Source organism: Triturus cristatus, chromosome 5_1 (assembly GCF_964204655.1).
Source record: "Triturus cristatus chromosome 5_1, aTriCri1.1, whole genome shotgun sequence".
In the NCBI taxonomy this organism is placed as follows: domain Eukaryota; kingdom Metazoa; phylum Chordata; class Amphibia; order Caudata; family Salamandridae; genus Triturus; species Triturus cristatus.
Window position 1 is genome coordinate 366,991,240 of NC_140587.1, and position 20,453 is coordinate 367,011,692.

At 46.6% G+C, this 20,453-nt stretch overlaps 1 protein-coding gene across 2 annotated transcripts in view; it reads right to left on the minus strand.

Annotated features, from left to right (window-relative positions):
- The window catches only part of LOC146830895 (fibrocystin-L-like), a 1,171,295-nt gene that overhangs the window by 1,116,062 nt on the left and 34,780 nt on the right, over window positions 1–20,453 (minus strand). For both annotated transcript variants that reach the window (XM_085605085.1, XM_085605086.1), the window contains exon 2: window positions 7,972–8,088. In XM_085605085.1, coding sequence (XP_085461211.1) covers window positions 7,972–8,053 — 82 coding nt within the window. In that variant the 5' untranslated portion in view covers window positions 8,054–8,088. The remainder of the gene's footprint in view (window positions 1–7,971; window positions 8,089–20,453) is intronic.

Below are 20,453 nucleotides of genomic sequence, written 5' to 3' on the forward strand. Positions count from 1 at the left end.
CAGAGTGAGCTAGATACACACATAAAGATAACCTGTATTAACCCTATGGTAGCTTGGCAGAGAGCAGTCAGGCTTATCTAAGGAGGCACTGTGTCAGTCAATAAATCTGCATTTTTATAATACAGCACTGATACCTAAGGGTATCTGGGCACTGAGGGTACCATGTCCCTATTGAAAAGCCAGGTCTTGAGTTTCTTTTTGAAGGTGCTGGTCAGAGGTGGAGGGGCAAGTCGTTCCGGGTCTTAGCGAGGACTTAGGAGAAGGAGCGGCCCCCGCTATGGCTGTGTCAGATGCGGGACTGTGTGCGGAATCGAGTGAGGTGGAGTGCAGGTGTCTTGTGGGTAGATGAAATTTCAGTTGGTGGTTGGTGGAGGATGGTCTTGGTCAAGCAGAGATTTGTAGGCATGTGTGAGGATCTTTAATTGGCATCTCTTCTGGACTGGGAGTCAGTGGAGGTTTCTGAGGTGTTGGCTAATGTGGATCCATTTGGGGAGGTCCAGGATGAGTCTGACTTCAGTGTTCTGTATGGTCTAGAGTCTTCAAGAGGAGCTGGGAGGAGATTCCTATGCAGAGAGCAATGCCGTAGTCGAGGCAGCTTGTGACAAGAGCCTATGTGACGGTCTTTTGGTGTTGATTGGGGTCCTTTAGAAGATTGCGCTAAGTATGCGGTGGGTGTGGAAGGAGGAGGAGGCAACTGCATTGATTTGTCATTTCATGGTCAGTTGGCGGTCAAGGATGATGCCAAGGTTGGGTGCTTGGTCTGTCGGTGTGGGTGTCGGTCCAAGTTCTGCTGGCCACCCGCTGTGGCCCCATATGAAGGTGTTCTCCCTGAAGATCAGTACTTCTGTTTTGGCAGAATTGAATTTGAGGCGGTTGTCTCTCATCCATTTGGCTACGTTGGTCATGGGGTAAGTTCGATGTGTAAGGAATTTGTGCAACACAGACACCCAGTAACACAATGAACACACCACAAAAATACTCCACAAAGGGTTAAAAAAATTGATTACATATATAGAGACAGATTAAATGTTTATGAATAAAACAACACCATAATGACAGAAATCCAATAAGTAGAACCGAAGTAACATATTTAAAAAATATTTTTAAAGTATAAACCAAAAACAGTGCTTAGAAGTCAATAGTGCTAAAAGGTAACTTGAGGTTGTGTTAGACCTGGGTAAATCCAAAGTTTAGGCAGAAGACGATGGTGCGCGGGCTGGATACAGTTCCAAACAGGTCCTGCTGAAGTTTTATCCTTCTCAAGCAGAGCCAAGAGTGCCAGTCGCAGGGCAGACAGTCACCGGGGGCAAGTAGAGCATCACTAGAAATGATCCTGTGGGTGCAAATATTCAGCAGGGCATCGCGGACAGCAGATGGGTCCTTTGCAGGTGAGGTTGGCGATGCTTGCTGTGTGAGGAGACGGTGTTGTGGCGGCTTCCGCTGATCCTTCGAGTGAGCAGCGCAGTCCGAGACAAAACAGGCCTGTTTGCTGTTACAAAGGGCCTAAAAGCTCAATTTCAGGGGCCCAAAAACCATGGTATAGATGCCTCTTGGGAGTCAGGAGCGAGTTGAAGACGGGCCCAGGAGCAACATGTGATGAGTTGGAAGTCTTTTGTGTCCCTGAGACTTCAGAAGAACAAGAGACAAGCCAGCAAGCCGTTGGAGATCCCTCTGAGGGAAGGCAGGGTCCAGCCCTCCTTACAACAGAGTCGGGGAGCACCAGGCAGCAAGACAACAAGCATAAAACCAGAACTTTCAGACTAGCAGTCCAGTTGAGTACCTTAAGCAGTCCTTTTTACAAAGGTTTAGTTCAAGATCCAGAAGTGTTTGATTTGAGGGGGTCAGAGACCCAGTTCTTATACCTAAAAGTGCCGTTGATGTAGGGCGTGACTTCAAAGCATCTCTCTGCACAAGGATCCCTTTCAACCCAGTCCTGTCTGCCAGGATAATCCTGGGGAGTAAATCACTGCTCTGTGTGTGGACAGGACACTACCTAATGAACTGTAATTGTCAGCCCCTCCTATTCCTCCCTTCCCAGGAAGACCCATCAGAATGCATAATGAAGACAGATGAGTGCTCAGAATGCAGATGATCCGCATCTTCCTGTGTTTATGGCCTTCTAGAGGAATGCACAATGTGTATCTTTCAAACTGCCCAGATGTGTATTGGAGACAGGCTGCCAGGCACAAAGAGCAGTAATTGCAGTGAAAGGCATTTCTAAGACAGTAATGTCAAATCCAACTTCACCTTTAAGGAGGATTTATCATTACTATTCCAAAGATATGAAACATGAAAAGCTAGTCTTCTCAGATCAGGATTTACAGCTTAAAAGTGTATTAAGGAATTCTCAATGCTGACCTATGAGGGGGGGATGCCTCATAAAAGTGAAAATAAAATAGGCTGTTTGTCACTACCAGGACATGCACAAAAACATAAAGGTACATGCCTTACCTTTTACTTACACAGCACCCTGCCCTTAGGGTTATTTAGGACCTACCTTAGGGGTGACATATGTAATAAAAGGGGAGTTTAAGGCCTGGCAAGTAGTTTTAAATGCCTCTTCCTCAGAGGTCAGATCCTCCCCATCAGGATCAGATTCCTACTGCACCTCTGGAGTTATCTGGACTGGCTCATGAGACCCATTGCCCTTTTCCTTGCTGGTGTACACTTGACCCATTGTTGCTGGGTCCAAGTGCCTAGCATTTCCCTTCTCGATAGTCTGTGAAATGGTCAGAGCACATACCCACTAAAGGAGCACCAGCATCGTTGCATGGACCATTCTCTACACCCCTGACCAGTCATGAGCTTCAAGATCATTTCCCAGTAGACACTCCACCGGGAGTGCAGGAGACACAACTACCTTCTTAGGGCCTGTAACACCTCCTCATTCCAAACTCACCAATGCCATGGAGTTTGGCTCTGCTGTCTGCATAGGTTATCTGGTGATACACATCAGGTACGACAGGCTCTGGAGAAACCAGATTCTCTATGACCATAGTCACGGTGGCTTCTGTATCTCTCAGAGCCTTTACCTCAGTTCCATATATTTTAGGCCTCTGCCTGTACCGCTTCATGCTGGAAATCAAGGCGGTCAGGGTTGCAATAACCACCCCACCCAAGGACCCTAAGGTTGTCTCTGTCAAACCCTTCCCTATTTCTGGGACAATCTCTGTTCCCACACCTACACTAGCAATCCCCTGGGACTGCCCAACAGTTTGGGGGATTCTTTGTGCAGACTCTCCTCTCTTGTGCCCTGACTGATTACAGTCAAAGTACATCTCCACCTTCGAGGGATCAAAGAACCTACTAGGTTTTCCATAAACCCCCCTGCCCTTGAAGTTGGTTTGGCTCAGCCCCACCCCCCACATTGCACATTTATTTGGGGAGGGGGTCTTGTGAGGACTCTTTCTGTTTTTGACCTTCTCTCCTCTAGGCTTTCGCCTGGGGATGGGGGAGGAGGGTGCCCTCCCTTCTTCTGATCACCCTCCTGGTGCTGATTGGCAAGCCTGGTTCTCAACCACTCATCAGCTAACTCCCCCAGCTATATGGGGTTAGTCAGCTTAGAGTCCACTAGGTACTGGTGCAACTTCTCTTGTACACAGTGACTTAGGATGTGCTCATTAAGAAATAAATTGTACAACTCCTCACAAGTAGTTTCTTGCTTAACATTTATCCAGACCTCTAGTGCCTTTACTGGGATGTCCACAAAGTCCACCCCTGACTGTGTGTTTAAATTCTGGGTGTCCCTGAACTTTACCCTGTGTTGTTCTGGGGTCAGACCAAACTTCTTGAATACATATTTCCTCATGTGTGGGTATGACCTTGCCTCATCCCCCTGTAGGGCCAGGAGCCTATACCTTCCTGCTACTGGGATCGGGTCCCACAAGAGTGAACCCCAATACTTGGAGTTGGCCCCTTTCATCTCAAGGGCCCTTTCAAATGCAGTCAGCCATCTGCCAGTGGCATGCCTCACAATGTACATGGGAACTATTGCCTTGGGAAGCCTGGGAGCAGACCCCCCACCCTTGGTCATCATAATATCTTCTTCTCCATTGTTGATGCTACAATTTTGTCTTGTGTTCTGGCCCTCCCATTGCTCTATAGTTAGGTCCACTGTCTCTCTTCTAGGGATAGCTGTCTTTCTGCAAGGGACAGCTGTGGTTCCGGTGTGGTGAGACCACTCCTCCCTCCCCTAGCTGGAATACAGACCCTAGTACTGGAAACAATTAAGGAGCTAACATCTATCTCCTTTTTGAGGTAGTTGAAGGGGTCACCCTCCACTTCATTCTCTGGAGCTGTCTGTACCCAGGCCTTAATGGATCTAATCAACTCCGCCTTCCTAATTTATTGTGAGCAAGTATCCGCCTAGAGACACACTGAATCCTAGTCTCAGACACTGTGAGTTTGATAAGGTTAGTCAGATTTAGCTCCATGGTGTCCCTAATTTTGGGTCACAACAAAAAAAAAATCATAAATAGAACAAATTTAGGAAAATCAAACATATGGATTAGTTTAGTCCAAATTTCAAAAATTCTAAAATCAAAAGTTTTGCTGTAATCAATTTAAAGGATATTTAAAGCTCTTAAGTTACTCTATGGTGTAATTTAACTACAAGTAGGCATCCTCGCTGCTGAACACCCAGGGGTCGATTCCGATCCTGTTTTTTTTTTTCCCGTACGACTCGTATCCGTATTTTTTTACGTACGAATCGTACAAGTTCCGTACAAACGGCGAAGTACGATTCATACGTGGAAAATACATACGAATCGTATTGGGAAAAGTCTACGAGACGTCCCCGGACAGTTTTACTTAAAAATCATAAAACTGAAGTCCGAGCACGAAAGTACGATCGGTACCGCCCGTCCGAAAACACAAGCGCATGGAAAAGGCTCTGTATGGAGCAAACTTTGTATGAGCCCTACCCCGAGTACACTTGCGCCCGGGGTATGAGTCGTACACCCCCCCCAGCCTCCCACCCCTCCCGCGTACGTCCGCACCATACCCCCCACCCCCGTATGTACGCCGCGTACCCCCCACACCCTGTATGTACGGCGCGTACCCCCCACCCGCGTATGTCCGCACCGTACCTCAGGCGTACCCCCCACCTGAGTATGTTCGCACCGTACCCCAGGCGTACCCCCACCCGCGTATGTTCGCACCGTACCCCAGGCGTACCCCACCCCCGTGTATGTTCGCACCATACCCCAGGCGTACCCCAATCCTCGCATATGTACGGACCGTACATACGCGAGGATTGGGGTATGCCTAGGGTACGGTGCGAACATATACGCGGGTGGGGGGTACACCTGGGATACGGTGCGAACATACTCGGGTGGGGGTACGCGCCGTACATACAGGGGGTGGGGGGTACGGGCTGTACATATGCCATGTTGGGGTATGCACCATACATGATGACACGTTCGATGTGGGTGATGGCGTGTACGTCGCATAGCGGGCCCTCTTTTCCTCGTGCAACGCAGCGTACTTCGCTTTTCCGGCACTTTTTGGCTCCCGTAAAAATATAGCCGTGCGGAGTGCTGTAGGTACGAATCGTACTTGCTAGTCCGTAAAACGCTGCCTGACTCTGTGCGGACGTCGCATAAGCACTGTCCAGGATGGGAATTGTATGTACGATTCGTACGGAAATGGTATTTCTGTACGAATCGTACTTGCTGGTTTGTACGGTGGAATTCCCGTGTACGAGTCGTACGGAGAAAACGCTCCGTACGACCATTTGTACCCGGGTTTTACAGGATCGGAATCGGCGCCCAAATGTTGGAAAGTGGGTTATTAGTAGTGATAAGTACGGACCTACCAAAAGTATTAAGGCCATAAACACAATAAAAGTTTCAAATGGTCTCAATAAATTATTCTATGGCTCAACCCTTGGTAGCTGTCAACAAGCAGGCAGGCGCAACTTAGGAGACAACTGTGTAAAGCATTTACAAACACAAATACATTAAATAAGTAGGACACAACCCGAAATAAAAATCTAACACCAGTTTATACTAACAGGGTATATATTTATGAATAAATAGAAACCAAAATGACAAAAATCAAATGTAATGACCCGGAGACATGGATTTTTAAAGAATAAACACTTTCTAGTGCTTAAAAACCTAAAGTGACAAATTGAGACATCTGGTCAAGCTTGGCAGGGAAAAAGTCAAAGTTTGAGGCCCAACACGATGGAGTCCTGTTCTGATACACTAACTGGAAGGCCCGGTCAAAATACTACCTTCGCACTTAGAAACTTTTCTGGAGGATATTTTCTTGATGTTGAGTGAGGCTCCTCTTCAGGCTGGGTTTGGTGTCAATGACCGTTGCTTGACTCAGCATGAGGCCACAAAGAAATCCTGGAAATCTTATGGTCCAGAACTTTCAGTGGAACGAACCTGAAATCCAGGCTGAGTTGCGGTTCAATGACTGTGGCTTAACTCTCACGAAGGGGCAATCACCTTACTGAGCTTTTTACAAACAGTTCACCAAACTTCTGGATCTTCTTCCAGAAGGTCTCCTTGAGGTTTCAAATTGTCCACAACACCAATCCAGGGGTCTAGAATCTCCAAGATGGTCCTTGGGATGTTGGGATTATAATTCCCACAATGCACCTAGCTAAATCCTTAAAAGTCCACTGGACATATTCTAGGATTGGACCTCTGTTGTAATCACAACATAACACGGACACTGAGAGTTAGTTCCACCGGTTTATTGGTCAAGACACACACAGCATCAGCGCACTGCCTCCTTCAGCCAGCCACCGCTCAACTGACAGGACGCAAGCGCACCGTCAACCCATTGGAACATTCGCATACTCAACATTCCACCGTGGCGCGAGAGGTGCGGCCACGGTGACAACAAGATCATAACAACCTCCTTGGTGGAGATGATAGAGGTGGGCTCTGTTGACCTGTAGCATGCAGAGAGTCCTCTCCTAATCCTTCTAGAAGCTAGGGAAAGTCCTTAGGGCTGCAGTTCCAGAACGTGCAGCAGGTGCAGTCCTTCAGAGTGCAGACTTTTGAGCGCAAATCAGGTTTCCAACAGGGTAGTGCTTCATCTCCTTGTGGTTTCAGGCAGCAGATATGAGTTGCTAGGCAACTTTTCCATATTTATGTTGTGTTTCTGGGCATCAAACAGAGGGCACCTCTGACCAATACTCTCTAGTCTTGACATGTTTCCGTGTGTCACTTCAATGTTGCGAGAAATGCATTATTTCGCCTCCAGATGTCAGAGCCGTACAATTGCATTGACAGTATTTGTGACTCATAGGCCTTTAGCAAGCCAACATCAGAGTTTTTCTCGGAAATTAAAAAAAACATTAAAACTTAAAAATGTGTTCAGATTTTCTTAATCAAAAGGGTGTATGGCATTCTCTCATGAAGACACTTCCTTGCTCTCTTCCTTACATCATTAGATGAAACACCTCCACTACAGGCTCCTCTCACTCTTTCTAAAAAATCAATACATCTCCTTAGTTTCTCAGTAGGAGGGAGCAATAAATATTGTGTCCTCTATCTACCATGCCAACCCTTTGTGTCAGAGAGCATGGTTAAACCAGGAGGGAGGTTGGGGTATTTAAGGACTGGCACGAGCAATGTGGTCCCAAGAGTAATGAGAATTATCAATACGTATTCTGTTCATTATTTCCTCTGCCCACTTTATTGTCCCTTTCTTTATATCATGACAATGTGCCAAGCCAGTGCCTCCAAACGGGCAAGAAACATCATGTGAACCAAAATTCTGCTGTACATGCAAAATGTAATGAACTAAAAATAAAACAGCTTCAAGCAAAGATTTAAGCTAAACCTTTAGAGCCTAAGTCCAATTCCCCCTTACCACCCGTCTGTAAATGCTATTGGGAAATAAACAAGGAAGTCACGCCCCAGGATGGTGATGACTGAGTTCACAGTATGTATGTACGCATGTAGCTCTACTTGTACAATCATAGCTTGGAAGCCATAGAGTGCATACCTGCTGGGGTAAGGATGGCGGTCAGAAGGGCCCAAAAGAGGCAGCCGTACAAACTCTGTAGGGTGACCATGGTGGGACCCATCTCATGTAGACCCGAAGGCAGGCTGCAGCCAGCACCTATGAGAGGAAGTAAAAAGAGCAGTCAATAAACAGGGTTAATAACTCCAACCAACCCTATTTGCACAAGAGAAGGAAACAGGAAACTTGATAGAAAAACAAATACAGTTTTGAATATGAGAAGAAGTGACAACAATAAAGTATATATGAGAGGAGAGAAAGCGTCGCAGAAACACAGCAAAGGAAAAACGGAGGAGAAAGCTGTGTCATTCCCAAAATAAACAGAGCAAACATGGAATATAGAGACATTTATAGAGGTAAGCTCAGTTCTAAAGGAAGGCCAGGTCCACCAAAGAAGCGCCCTGGCCCTCCCAAAGCAATTCAGGAGAAATATCCTTTTGGGTGTTTTAATGTTTCACGTGTGCCTGCAATCTGTCCTCTTTGCATATCCAATCACTTCCATAAGAGCTGAAGTGAAAGCACTTTGGGGCATATTTACAAGCAGCGGCGTCACTAGGGTTGGTGTCACCCAGTGCGGTAACTGGTCCGCACCCCCCTAGTGACGCCACTGACCGCTCGGTTGCGCACAGCACACTTCTCTTAGGACATGGAATGGTTGCTAGGGAATTTCGCAATTACCGATCACCGGGACTCCTTAACTGATACTTTTCCACATTCCCTCTTGAAGCGAGAGCCTGACGCTGTTGTGGTGTTACCTAAGAGCGTGGCTCCGGATGATTTGCATAACTCTTCGCACGTGCAAACACATTCAGCGCCACTTAACGCATAGCTGCTAACTCTTATGTCTTGTTACTTTAGCTATGCTTTTTAAAAAAAGGTGTCGAGAGCGCGCGCACTGAAACGTACCAGTATATCTCATGTAAAGAGGCAACTGTTGCCTGCCAGCATCTGCCTCGCATGGCGGCACTGAGCACCTGTTGCTCCACTTTATAGTGCCACCATCCATCTTTGCGCTTTAATGCTCAAATTAGGCTAGTCGCTGATGTTTCTGTCACTTAAGCTAATTAAACGCTAATTTATTTTTTACAAAGTAAGGCAGCCTTTTTTCGTTTATTTTTGTCAACATGTATATAGTTTTCCAATTTTTTTTGAAGAGGTTAAGATATGTTCACTTTTTGTTAGACATCGCAGTAAGGTAACTATTTATATATGAGTATCTTGAAAATCGCAACGCGATGCAGAATCGAACCTCTTGCAGATCTGCGCTCAGCCACCAGTGACCCTGACACTTACCGTGGTGTCACTCCATGTGAAGGTGTCACCCGGTGCTGTCTGCATAGGGTGACCAGACGTCCCCGTTTTCCCAGGACGGTCCCCGTTTTTGGGGAATTGTCCCCGTGTCCCGACACTTTTCTCCAAGTGACTCAAATGTCCCTGTTTTCAAACAGTGTCCCCGTTAAACACAGAAATGTCCCTGTTTTTCATTGTTCCGGTTGAGCATGAGCGCGCATGCTCTCTTTGCACTGTTTACGGCATGTGTCGTCACTGAGGTGAGCGCTGTAGCAAGAAGGGAAATCCTTTGAAGAGAGACATTTTACACGCAGCGCCACCTACGTCATCGTGCCAGCCAAAGTTTCTACTTTGGATAAAGCAATATTTCTTCATCCTGTAGCTTGTATTCATAGTCATACAAACTTTTCAGTAGCCCTTATGCATACCGTGCAAGGATTAATGCATTGCTCATTGCATGTTTTATGCATAACCAATTGATGCATGCTTTGTGTTCTCCATATCAAAGCTATGACTTGACCTTTTGACTGACCTTTCAGATCACAGCAAACTGTTTAGCTGGAAAGGACTTAAAGGAGCAGGGTTAACGCCTGTGGGAGAGGCGAGCAGCGCTGCTCAAGCTTTTATCTCAGGTCTTCACACTATTGCACTATGAGATGATACCAATGGCTAGAGTGCACTATACATACCCCAGTAAGGTAACATGACATCCCAGCAGTGACCACGCAAATGTGGGAGGACAGTGTGGTCGGCCAACCGTTGCCACCCTTAAGACCCTAAGGCAGTAATACCTGGAGAGAAGTTTTTTTTTGTACATTGGTCCATGGCTGCCATTTGGCAATTTAGCATTCCGCAGTTTACCTCCCATGCTTTTCTGTCATGAGCAACTAAGCAACATTGGTGAGTTGTACTTTATGTGGTGCTGACGTGCAGCTATAGAAACGAGCATTGATAAAGCTAGTAAATCTGGCGTTTGCTAGCCTGTGATGTTTTATTGATGTTTGGCAAATATATGCTATAGTCCTTAAAAGTGTAAATGTAATAAAAAGTACTAATGCTGCTGTGTGAAGGAGAGGGTTGCCAACAAAAGACTGCAGATTTGTTGTCTGTAATGCTTCATCTTGGTCTGTGGAGGGAGCTGTAATTGTAGTCCTTTTTCTATGTCTATGACAGCTGTCAAATAGTCCTACTTTTATGCCGATGGTTACTGCAAACCGTAGTCCAACTTCTATGTCTATGACCTGTCCCCGTTTTTTGTTTTGAGACAGTCTGCACCCCCCGCACCCCTCTAGTGACGCCACTGTTTACAAGGGCTTTATTTACAAGCCAAAAAAGCGGAGATAAAACTATCGCCCTATTTACAAGAGGGTGCTAACATGCATAATCGCATGTTAGCACCCTTTTTCCTCCCTTTGCATCTCAAATGAGATGCAAAGTGGGCGTCACTGGGCGTACCCCGGATGGACTACCTTGCAAATATCGCTGATGTTCACATCGCGATATTTACAAGGCTGCCCCAGCATTTTAGCACACGTAGGTTTTCTCCAAAAACTAACGCCTGCTAAAATGCAGACTTACCTATCCCTAACATTGGGGAGGATTATGCTGATATGACCCTGTGGGTCGTATCAGCAAGGTTATCACCGTTTTGCAAGGAACATCGCTAGAAAACCAGTGATGTTCCCTGCAAAACGACGATAACCTCGCTATCTCTGGAATTTTTATCACCCTGGAGAAACGCGTTGTTAATAACGCGCTACCAGGTCGATAAATTCCAGAGATAGCCTGCGATAACAAAATTATCGCTAAGCACGGCCAGCGATAATTATCGCTGGCCGTTGATAATATGCCCCTTCGTTGCTGCAACAAATCAAGCTTTCTCTATCTGCTTACAAGGATGGAGAACTCTCAGGTACATATTATCAAGGCCGGCGTTAAAATTATCGCCGCTTTAGCGGCAGGAAACTGCTGCTAAAGCGGCGATAATGGGCTTGATAATATGCCCTTGTGTATTGCAATAGAAGACCATGTTCTGATGTGAACATGGGCTACTATTGGAATTCTCAAGGGCATATTATCAAGCCCATTATCGCCGCTTTAGCGGCAGTTTCCTGCCGGTAAAGCGGTGATAATTTTAACGCCGTTCTTGTTAATATGCCCCCACGTGTGAGTGAGGGGCTGCTACTTCAATATCAGACTTTAATCTATACACTACCAATAGAAAAGGGTGACCTTTTTCAGAGATTAATGGAGACAACATTTTCTCTTTTTGAGATTGTGGAAGAACCTAGAGCTGATGCTTTAATTTATTGTTTTAAATTCTCTACATTTATGTTTCAACCTGTCAGTACTCCCGTTTGATTTATAGATCCTTTAGGAACAGTACAGACAACTCTAGAGGACTTTTGAAGTGACTTCTGTATGTTTGTGCCCTTTCAACTTTATGTTACGAATTAGAAACAATATAGGCTGTTTAGACATGTATAGACATGTATTTTCATGTTAAGGCATAGTAAGCAAATGGGAAAATAATTCCCAAGGGTGTAGGAGAGAGAGAGGGTTAAGAGAGAGACTGAGAGAATAAGGATATGTGACAAACAGAGAGACAATGGAAGAGAGAGAAATATGGGGCCATATTATCAAGGAACGGCGATAACATTATCGCTGCTTTAGCGGCAGGAAACTGCCGCTAAAGCGGCGATATGGGCTTGATAATATGCCCTTGTGAATTCCCATAGAAGCCCAGGTTCACACCAGAATAATGTTATCGCCGTTCCTTGATCATATGGCCCGAAGTGCGTTATGCACCCCAGATTTAACACAGAGCTGAAGATGGGAGAATGGGCCAATTCTGTAGAGTTTTGTGAGCACTTTTAAAAAACCTAAGCACTGTCTAGTTTTGCCTGCTTCTTTGCAAGGTATTTTCCTTCAGTTCTTTGCAGTAGAATAGTTTGCAGATATATCGTGTCCAGTGACTACATGTTTTTGCTTAGTATTTACAAATAACATAAAATCAGCCATGAGTTTAGCGCAACTCTTTAAAATCTTCTTACTCATGCATATAGTTAATGAGCAGGTGAAAAGAGTAATGACGGCCCCACGGATGCTACAATCGTAGTGTCGCTCCCAACCTTCCAGAGCTCTTCTGGAGCACATTCCTGACAGTGGTGCTGTAGTAGCTGTCATCATCATGTGCCCTTGTGGTAAGGTATATGTTGAACAGACCAAACAAAAAGTTAAGACGAGAATCCTGCAGCACTGTTCAAGGATACATTGCCGAGTACAGGGTGTACCACTAGTCGAACACTTTACTGAGATGTATCACCCGATTGACAGTCTGAAGTGGTGGGTTTTGGAGAAAATCCTATCCAATCCCAGGGGAGGTGATCAACCAGCCACATTACATTTTCGAGAATGCAAGTGGAGACATCTCCTTGATTTGGTCAGCAAGGGACTGAATGAATCTGAGGAGATTTCAAGACAAATCTCTCTTCTGTGCGCTAGTTTGACGTGTTTTCCTTATAGCACCGGTACATGCATTACATTGAAAAGGGTGTGGGTTATGTAAAATAGATATAATTTTGCAGAGATTATTGTCATCTGCTATGTAACATCTAAAACACTATATATGGAAGTTTTTAGCAATTGTTGCATGTGATTCATATTTATAGAACTGTGTATAAATAATATTTTACATATTGCTGACACTCACTTAGAACATGCAGAAGACTGGTGTATTCAACCAACCATTAAGTGAGGCTTGCCCCTGCACTATCAAGTGTTGGTTTGAGGCCCTCCTTCACCCGCAGGTTTCCCTGCGCCTCATCCCTGGTGGTCCAGTGGACCACTGTCTCCATTCTCTTGCTCTGCTTTTTCTCTCCTCTTTCACTTGTTTTTTTCCCTCACTTCTATCTCCCCCCTTCACTCTCCTTCTGGGTCTTTCCTCCATTTTCTGTCAGTTTCCCCTCATTTCAAGCTCCCCCTTCACTCTCCTTCTGTGTCTTCCCTCCGTTTTTCACTCGTTCTTTACCCTCATCTCAATCTCCCCCTTTACTCTCCTGTGTCCTCTGTGTCTTCCCTCCACTCTTTCTTGCAATTTTTCTGTCGTTTTCCCCCCATTTCAAGCTCCCCCTTCACTCTCCTTCTGTGTCTTTCCTCCGTTTTCACTTGTTTTTTACCCTCATCTCAATCTCCCCCTTTCACTCTCCTGTGTCCTCTGTGTCTTTCCTCCACTCTTTCTTGCACTTTTGCTGCCTTATTTGCACTTCTCTCTCTCTTTATGCCTTTTTCCTTTTGCCTTTTTCAGCCCGTTCTTCCCCGCCGCTGCTGCCCCCGCGGCCCCTCCACCCCAGCACGACCAGTGCGACCGGCCAAATCCAGCTCCCCTCCACACTCCCGCCTCCCAGCTGTCCAGCCCTCCCCGACCTCTACTTAATGGCGGCCGCGCCGCCGGGGCACCAAAGGCAAGCCTGGCTGTGCCCGTCCACGACCCGACTACTACCAGCACCAGGAACCCTGGATCTCTGCACCGTCAACGCTATGACCCAGCGGCACTCCACGCTCTCAACCCAGGCCGCAACAACAACTGCAAGCTAGCATCACCAGCCGACATTCACGGACCCTTCAGCTGTCACCGCTGCCGGCACACCTGCAGCACTGCCAAGACCACTGACCCAGCGCAATCCGCCTGCAAGAACACAACCGAACCGAAGACCCTGCAATGCATCCTCCTCAACGTCCGATCCCTCCACAAACACGCCACCGAAACTGGAACCTCCTCGACAGCACTACCCCGGACATAGCATTCTTTACTGAAACCTGGACCAACACCACCTCGGGACCGGACATCGCCCTCGCCATTCCCCAAGGATACAAGATCTCCAGGAAGGACTGACCCACCCGCCCGGAAGGAGGAATCGCCATCGTCCACAAATCCCTGAGCACACTCCACGACGAGCCCACAGACCTGATGGAGCACCTTCACTTCAAGATACTGGCCAGCCCTACCTTCACCCTCCGAGAAACCCTCGTCTACCGACCCTCTGGACCCCGCGGACTTTTCGCCAACTCCATCACGGACATCATCTCCCCGCATTCCATTGTGTCCACCAACTACACCCTACTGGGAGACCTCAACATCCACCTCGACAACTAACTGGACCCCAGCACCACATCCCTCCTGGACAACCTCCACAACATTGGACTCTGCCAGATCGTGACTGAACCCACACACTCAGCAGGACACACCCTCGATCCCCTCTTCACAACAGGAAACTCCATCACCTTCAGCCACACCACCAAACTCCCATGAACTGACCATCGATGCGTCCACTTCACCTTCAGAACACCCACCATCCACAGACACCAGCTCCTGCTCCCACGAAGAAACTGGACCAGAATCACAGACGACCAGCTAACCTCATCACCCAGCAACTCCACCCCAACCATGGTGGAAAATGACGATGCCAACACCGCAGCCCGAACCCTGCACAGATGGCTCTCTGACAGCGCCAACACCATAGCCCCCCTCACGAAAAACAACAACACCCCCGCCAAGAAAGCTAGATGGTTCACCACCGAACTTTTAGAGTCCAGACGCACTTGCCGCCGCCTCGAAAAGGCCTGGAGGAACACCAAATCCACAGAAGCCCACAATAACTTCAGAGCCGCCACCAACGCCCACCACCAACTCATCAGAAAAACGAGTAAAAAAGCGATTGAAGACAGAATCTCCACTCATGCACACAACAGCAAATAACTCTTCAACATCATCAAGGAGTTCGCCCAACCCACTAGCGAGTCCACCGACATCCCTCCATCACAAGACCTCTGCGACAAACTCAGCACCTTTTTCCACCACAAAATCAAGAGCATCTACGACAACTTTGATGAAGGCAACCAACACACTGAACCTTCACCAAACACCCCCGACACCCTGAAGCCAGCGATCGACAACTGGACAGCCCTCACCACCGAAGACACACTGAAGACGATGAAGTCAATCCACTCCGGGGCCCCCACGGGCCCCTGCCCCACCACATTTTCAACAGAGCCGCCGACACCATCGCACACATGCTCTGCCACACCATCAACCGCTCCCTGGCAACCGCCTCGTTCCCTGACGACTGGAAACATGCTGAGATCAACCCCCTCCTGAAGAAACCCGTGGCGGACCCCACCGACCTCATAAACTACAGACCCATCTCCCTGCTCCCGTTCCCAGCGAAAGTCATCGAGAAAGCCATCAACAGCCAACTCACCACATTCGTCGAAGAGCACAACATCCTCGACTCCTCCCAATCCGGCTTCAGAAAAAAACACAGTACGGAAACCGCCCTCCTCACCGCAACAGACAATATCCGTACCTTACTGGACAAAGGAGAAACAGCAGCCCTCATTCTCCTCGACCTCTCAGCGGCGTTCGACACAGTCTCACACCGCACCCTAATACGCAGACTCCATGACGCAGGGATCCAAGACAAGGCCCTCGACTGGATCAGCTCCTTCCTCTCCGGCAGAACGCAGCGGGTCAGACTCCCCCTTTCCTCTCAGACCCTACACCTACCACCTGCGGAGTCCCCCAGGGGTCCTCCCTCAGCCCTACGCTCTTCAACATCTACATGGCTCCGCTTGCCCCCATCGTCAGAACCTACGGACTCAACATTGTGTCATACGCAGACGACACCCAACTCATCCTCTCCCTATCCAACGAACCCTACACCACCAGACACAACTTTCGAGACGGCATGAAAGCCGTCGCCAAATGGATGAAAAACAGCTGCCTACAGCTAATCACCAGCAAAGCGAAAGTACTCATCATGGGCCCAAACCCAGATGTATGGAATGACACCTGGTGGCCCCCCACCCTCGGAAGCCCGCCTACCCCCACGGACCACGCATGCAACCTGGGACTCATCCTGGACTCAGAGCTCAAAATGGACCGCCAGATCAACTCCGTCTCGTCCTCCTGCTTCCACACCCTCCTCCTTCTACGTAAGACCTTCAAATGGATCCCCCTCGAACACAGAAAGACCGTCACTCATGCCCTGGTCATCAGCAGGCTCAACTACGGCAATGCACTGTATGCCGCAATAAACAAAAACCTCACCCGCAAGCTACAGAACATCCAAAATGCCGCTGGTCCTCAACCTGCCAAGCCACTGCCACATCTCCCAGCACCTGCGAACACTCTACTGGCTCCCCATCGAAGCTAGAGTCACCTTCAAGATGCTAACCCATGCTCACAAACCCATCTACGACTCCGGCCCAGCATACCTGAACAGCCGACTCAAATTCCACTCACCCCAAAGAACCCTACGATCAGCCCAGCTCTCCTATGCAGTGGTCCCCGCACCAGAAAGACCAGATCGGGAGGCCGCTCATTCTCCTTCCTCGCGGCCAGAGCCTGGAACGACCTTCCGCTCCACCTAAGACAGATAACATCGCTCCCCATCTCTGCAAGAAACCTCAAAACCTGGATCTTCGACAGACCCCCTCCTTGATGGACTGGAACCTGTGAACCCCCTCCTAAACCCCCAGTGCCTTGAGACCCTTACGGGTGAGTAGTCGCGCTTAACAAACACCTGATTTGATTTGATTTGATTTGATGATACACTTTTATTAACTTCTAATGTCATCAATGATTTGTCTCCCACAATACTTTTCCTCCAGGAACATTTCTGATATGATGTTTTCCTCAAGACATTATATCACATAATCTCCCTTTGGAAAGGGGTTCTTAATGTTTCTAACTTGGACACCGCCAAGATACTTTCCATTCATTTCGATATTCATCTGTAATGTTTAGATAAAGTAAGGTCTAGGCTCATAGGCCCTCTTCCCCCTAAGGGCAATACTACTCAGGATTATGAATCAATCTAATGTTCTATTTCACACGATTATCCTGATTCCTCACTTATCTACAAGACGTATCGACTAGCGCTTAGTTTTTAAGCATGGAACAGCCGCACAGGACGGTTATGGGACGATCGGAACTGTGTGCTACATTGTATCAGCACGAGCGGGCTTGGCGCTCTGACAATCAAGGAATCCTATGCATAGGTAGTCATGACTACGCGTACCAACCTTGCATTCCAAACCTGCCAAGCGTACACACGGACAGAGCCAGCTGGGCAGAGTCTATTTAACTGAGAGCACTCCACAGTTTGTGGTATTGCCCTGTTAGTAAACTCAGAGCGCAAGACATCGGAGGCAAGTTTTTCAAATGTGAAAACTAATAGTTTTTCCTCACATGCTACAGACCTAGAATATTGACACTATCCTTGTTTTTTAATACAGAAACCAAGAGGATGAATTAATTCCTGATTGCTGACTTTAACAAGTGGACAGAGGCCACTGGCCCTGCATGCGGTATCGATTATGTGTGCACCATTAGTGCAATAAGAAGCTTTCATCACTCTCCAAGCGCATGACACCGGAGGTCAGTGTTTTATATCCCTAACGTATTTCTGACATGGTGCTGGGCTGATATAGCATGAAGTTTATCCCATAATTCTTCTTTAATTGATTATGATTTGTCTCAGATCTTAAGGAAACACGAGTGCCCCTGGCCCTACAATATTATAATTTACCCGATCATACATAAGAGACATTGAGACATAAGGGTTTCAAGGTAGAACCCTGGTCTATATACTTTAATTATCTTTATATTCATAATAAGAGTTTAGAAAACAGGCGCTTATGATTTATGGTAGGAGAAAGATTACTCCACCTAAGATACTTATGAAGCTATGGTTAGCCCGTTGGGCTCTGGATGACTATAATCCTGTAATTGACTATGCAGGCTGAATACTGTCAACAAGGCTAGCTGCTTCTTTATTCTCCTTAGAAGGTGAGCATGATTCTATGCCTTCGCCCCCTTCTTTTCTGTCCACACACACTGATCTCTAAAATATACCTACTTTTCTTTTTTGAACAGACCGGATTGTGATGTCATTCATATACACACGGTTTTAGGGGTCGAAACGTCGACGTTGACAAAATAAGCGTGGTTCCCCACCTAGACCCATACAACTAAGAAGATTAATTATAGGTCTTGTTAGGGCTTCTGTCACAATATATACAAAGCTATGAAATGAAAAATGAATGTTCCATGTACTATATTTGTTATGTAAAGTTGGTATTGTTGAAATGTGTACAAAATCCACTTCAGTCACTTTCTTCCCTTTTTTGTCACTATTGTAGATAATCACTTATGTTTGTTGTGTATATTGGGTACTTGTCCTGTATGTTGTATTTAATCTCTAAAAATACATGATTTGTTCAATATATTAACACTATTCATGTCAATTGTCTTTTTGTTTGTACAATCAGTGCTGTGCTCTACTGAATCATTAATTGCAGTCCTACCTGTGGGGGGACTAAGAATGAAATGTATTGATGTGGCAGAACCACTGTTCGCATTACGTACCTATCCCCAGGTTCTGCTCATTACTGGGTTACCCGATTGAGATGATCAAAGTAGTAGCTGTGACAACAGCTGTGCCAGGCTGGGCCCTTCTGGGGAGGAGCAGTGAGACTGGAGGGCATCGGGGTAAAAACTCCCCCAGAGTCCAGATCAATGCTCCTAATGGACCAGTGATCACACACACTCACTCGGACACTGAGTAGCAACACTTACTGGTCTCCCTTTTAGCACCTCTGCTTGTCCCTTGGCTTTGGAGTATAACGGTACAATACGGGCAGTTGCGCAAGCTCAATTTTTTGGGGCATTTGCACATGCTGCTCAAACGATGCTATCAGTGAAGAGCCTGACGAAGTGTCTGTCATTCGAGCAGCCAACCACACCTGCAGCCATCTTGATATGTCACGACCCAACAGTTTCTCAGGTGCATAGAAGTCATAGCTACCTAGGTGTAGGGAGGCCGTGGCACCGGACGCACTTGATTGGCAGTACGGGATTCCAATCAAGCCCTGCTGTCATCATATTCATGCTGTACATGTGCTGAAGGGTCTGTGCTGAAGCCTGGCAAGTTGTGGACTCGCGGTAAATCCAATCATGACATCAAACCATCCCGTCAGTTAAGTATCTTAAAAATGCTCTGTGCGCATGCATTCGTGTGTCTGCTTTTGCATGTGTACAAGGATGCACACACTAGTTTTATGCTTACTGCCCAAATGTTGCAAAGGAATAATGGTGGTAAGTGTCAAATAAAGTTTTAAAGAAAGTTTACCATCCTGGAGGTTGAGCGGAAAATGTAGCAAACCTAAATATTTCAGTGGATCTTGGCTAACACATATCACAAAATGTGAAAACTTTATCAAAATATAACGCATGGCCTTCATTTCATGAGTTAATCAACAACAAATACTATATTTATTTAGTGCTACAGTAGGAAGTTAAAATCTTTGCTGTGTTATTTATCACATGATTCTTCAGGAGTAATGAATAAGCATAACTATTTTAGACTGAGGATACCAGACTGCACAAGTTGCATTGTGGGCTTGCTAAGAACTTACAGAGGCTTACAGCCCACTTATTCCTTACCATTCATTGGCTTTATTGTCACTCTCATTTTCTTGCTTCTTATCCAGTTGGTTCATCTTGTATTTGCCCCTGCCTTGGAGAATAACATGTATACACCTCTCTCATATACTGCCTACTATCATTTCACTGCTCACCTTTAGGGAATTATGTGGTTATTTTTGACTAAGCACTCCATGAGAGTGCATGTGTTTTCCAACTGTCTCCCTTGTGTGCTCCCCCGACCAACTACCCATCCTCTCTCTTCCATGTTGCATTCTCCCTTGTTTTGCAAGCTTTTTCACATGTGCTTCTCCCCTTTGAACATTATGCCTACTTCAAGCTGCATGTTGCTTTCTCACTTGTGTTTCTACCCCACCTCTATGTGTTGCTTTTGCTACTGACCTGCTTCCTCCCCCTACCAATTCCCTGCTGTGTTATTCCCATTGGCTCATCTTATGCCCCCCCCCCCATGGCCACCATCCTTTTTTTTCTTTGCAAAATGTAATTTTTGGGGGGAGGGTCCAGGCAGCAAATCCACTTTTAAAAAGCACTTTCACGCTAATTTTTAATTGTTTTATATTTACCGGCTCATCTTGGATAAGTATATAAAAAAACAGGCATTAAATATGCAATAGGTGCTGCCTTTCATTAAGTTAAAGCCATTTGCTTTGCTATACAATACCATTAG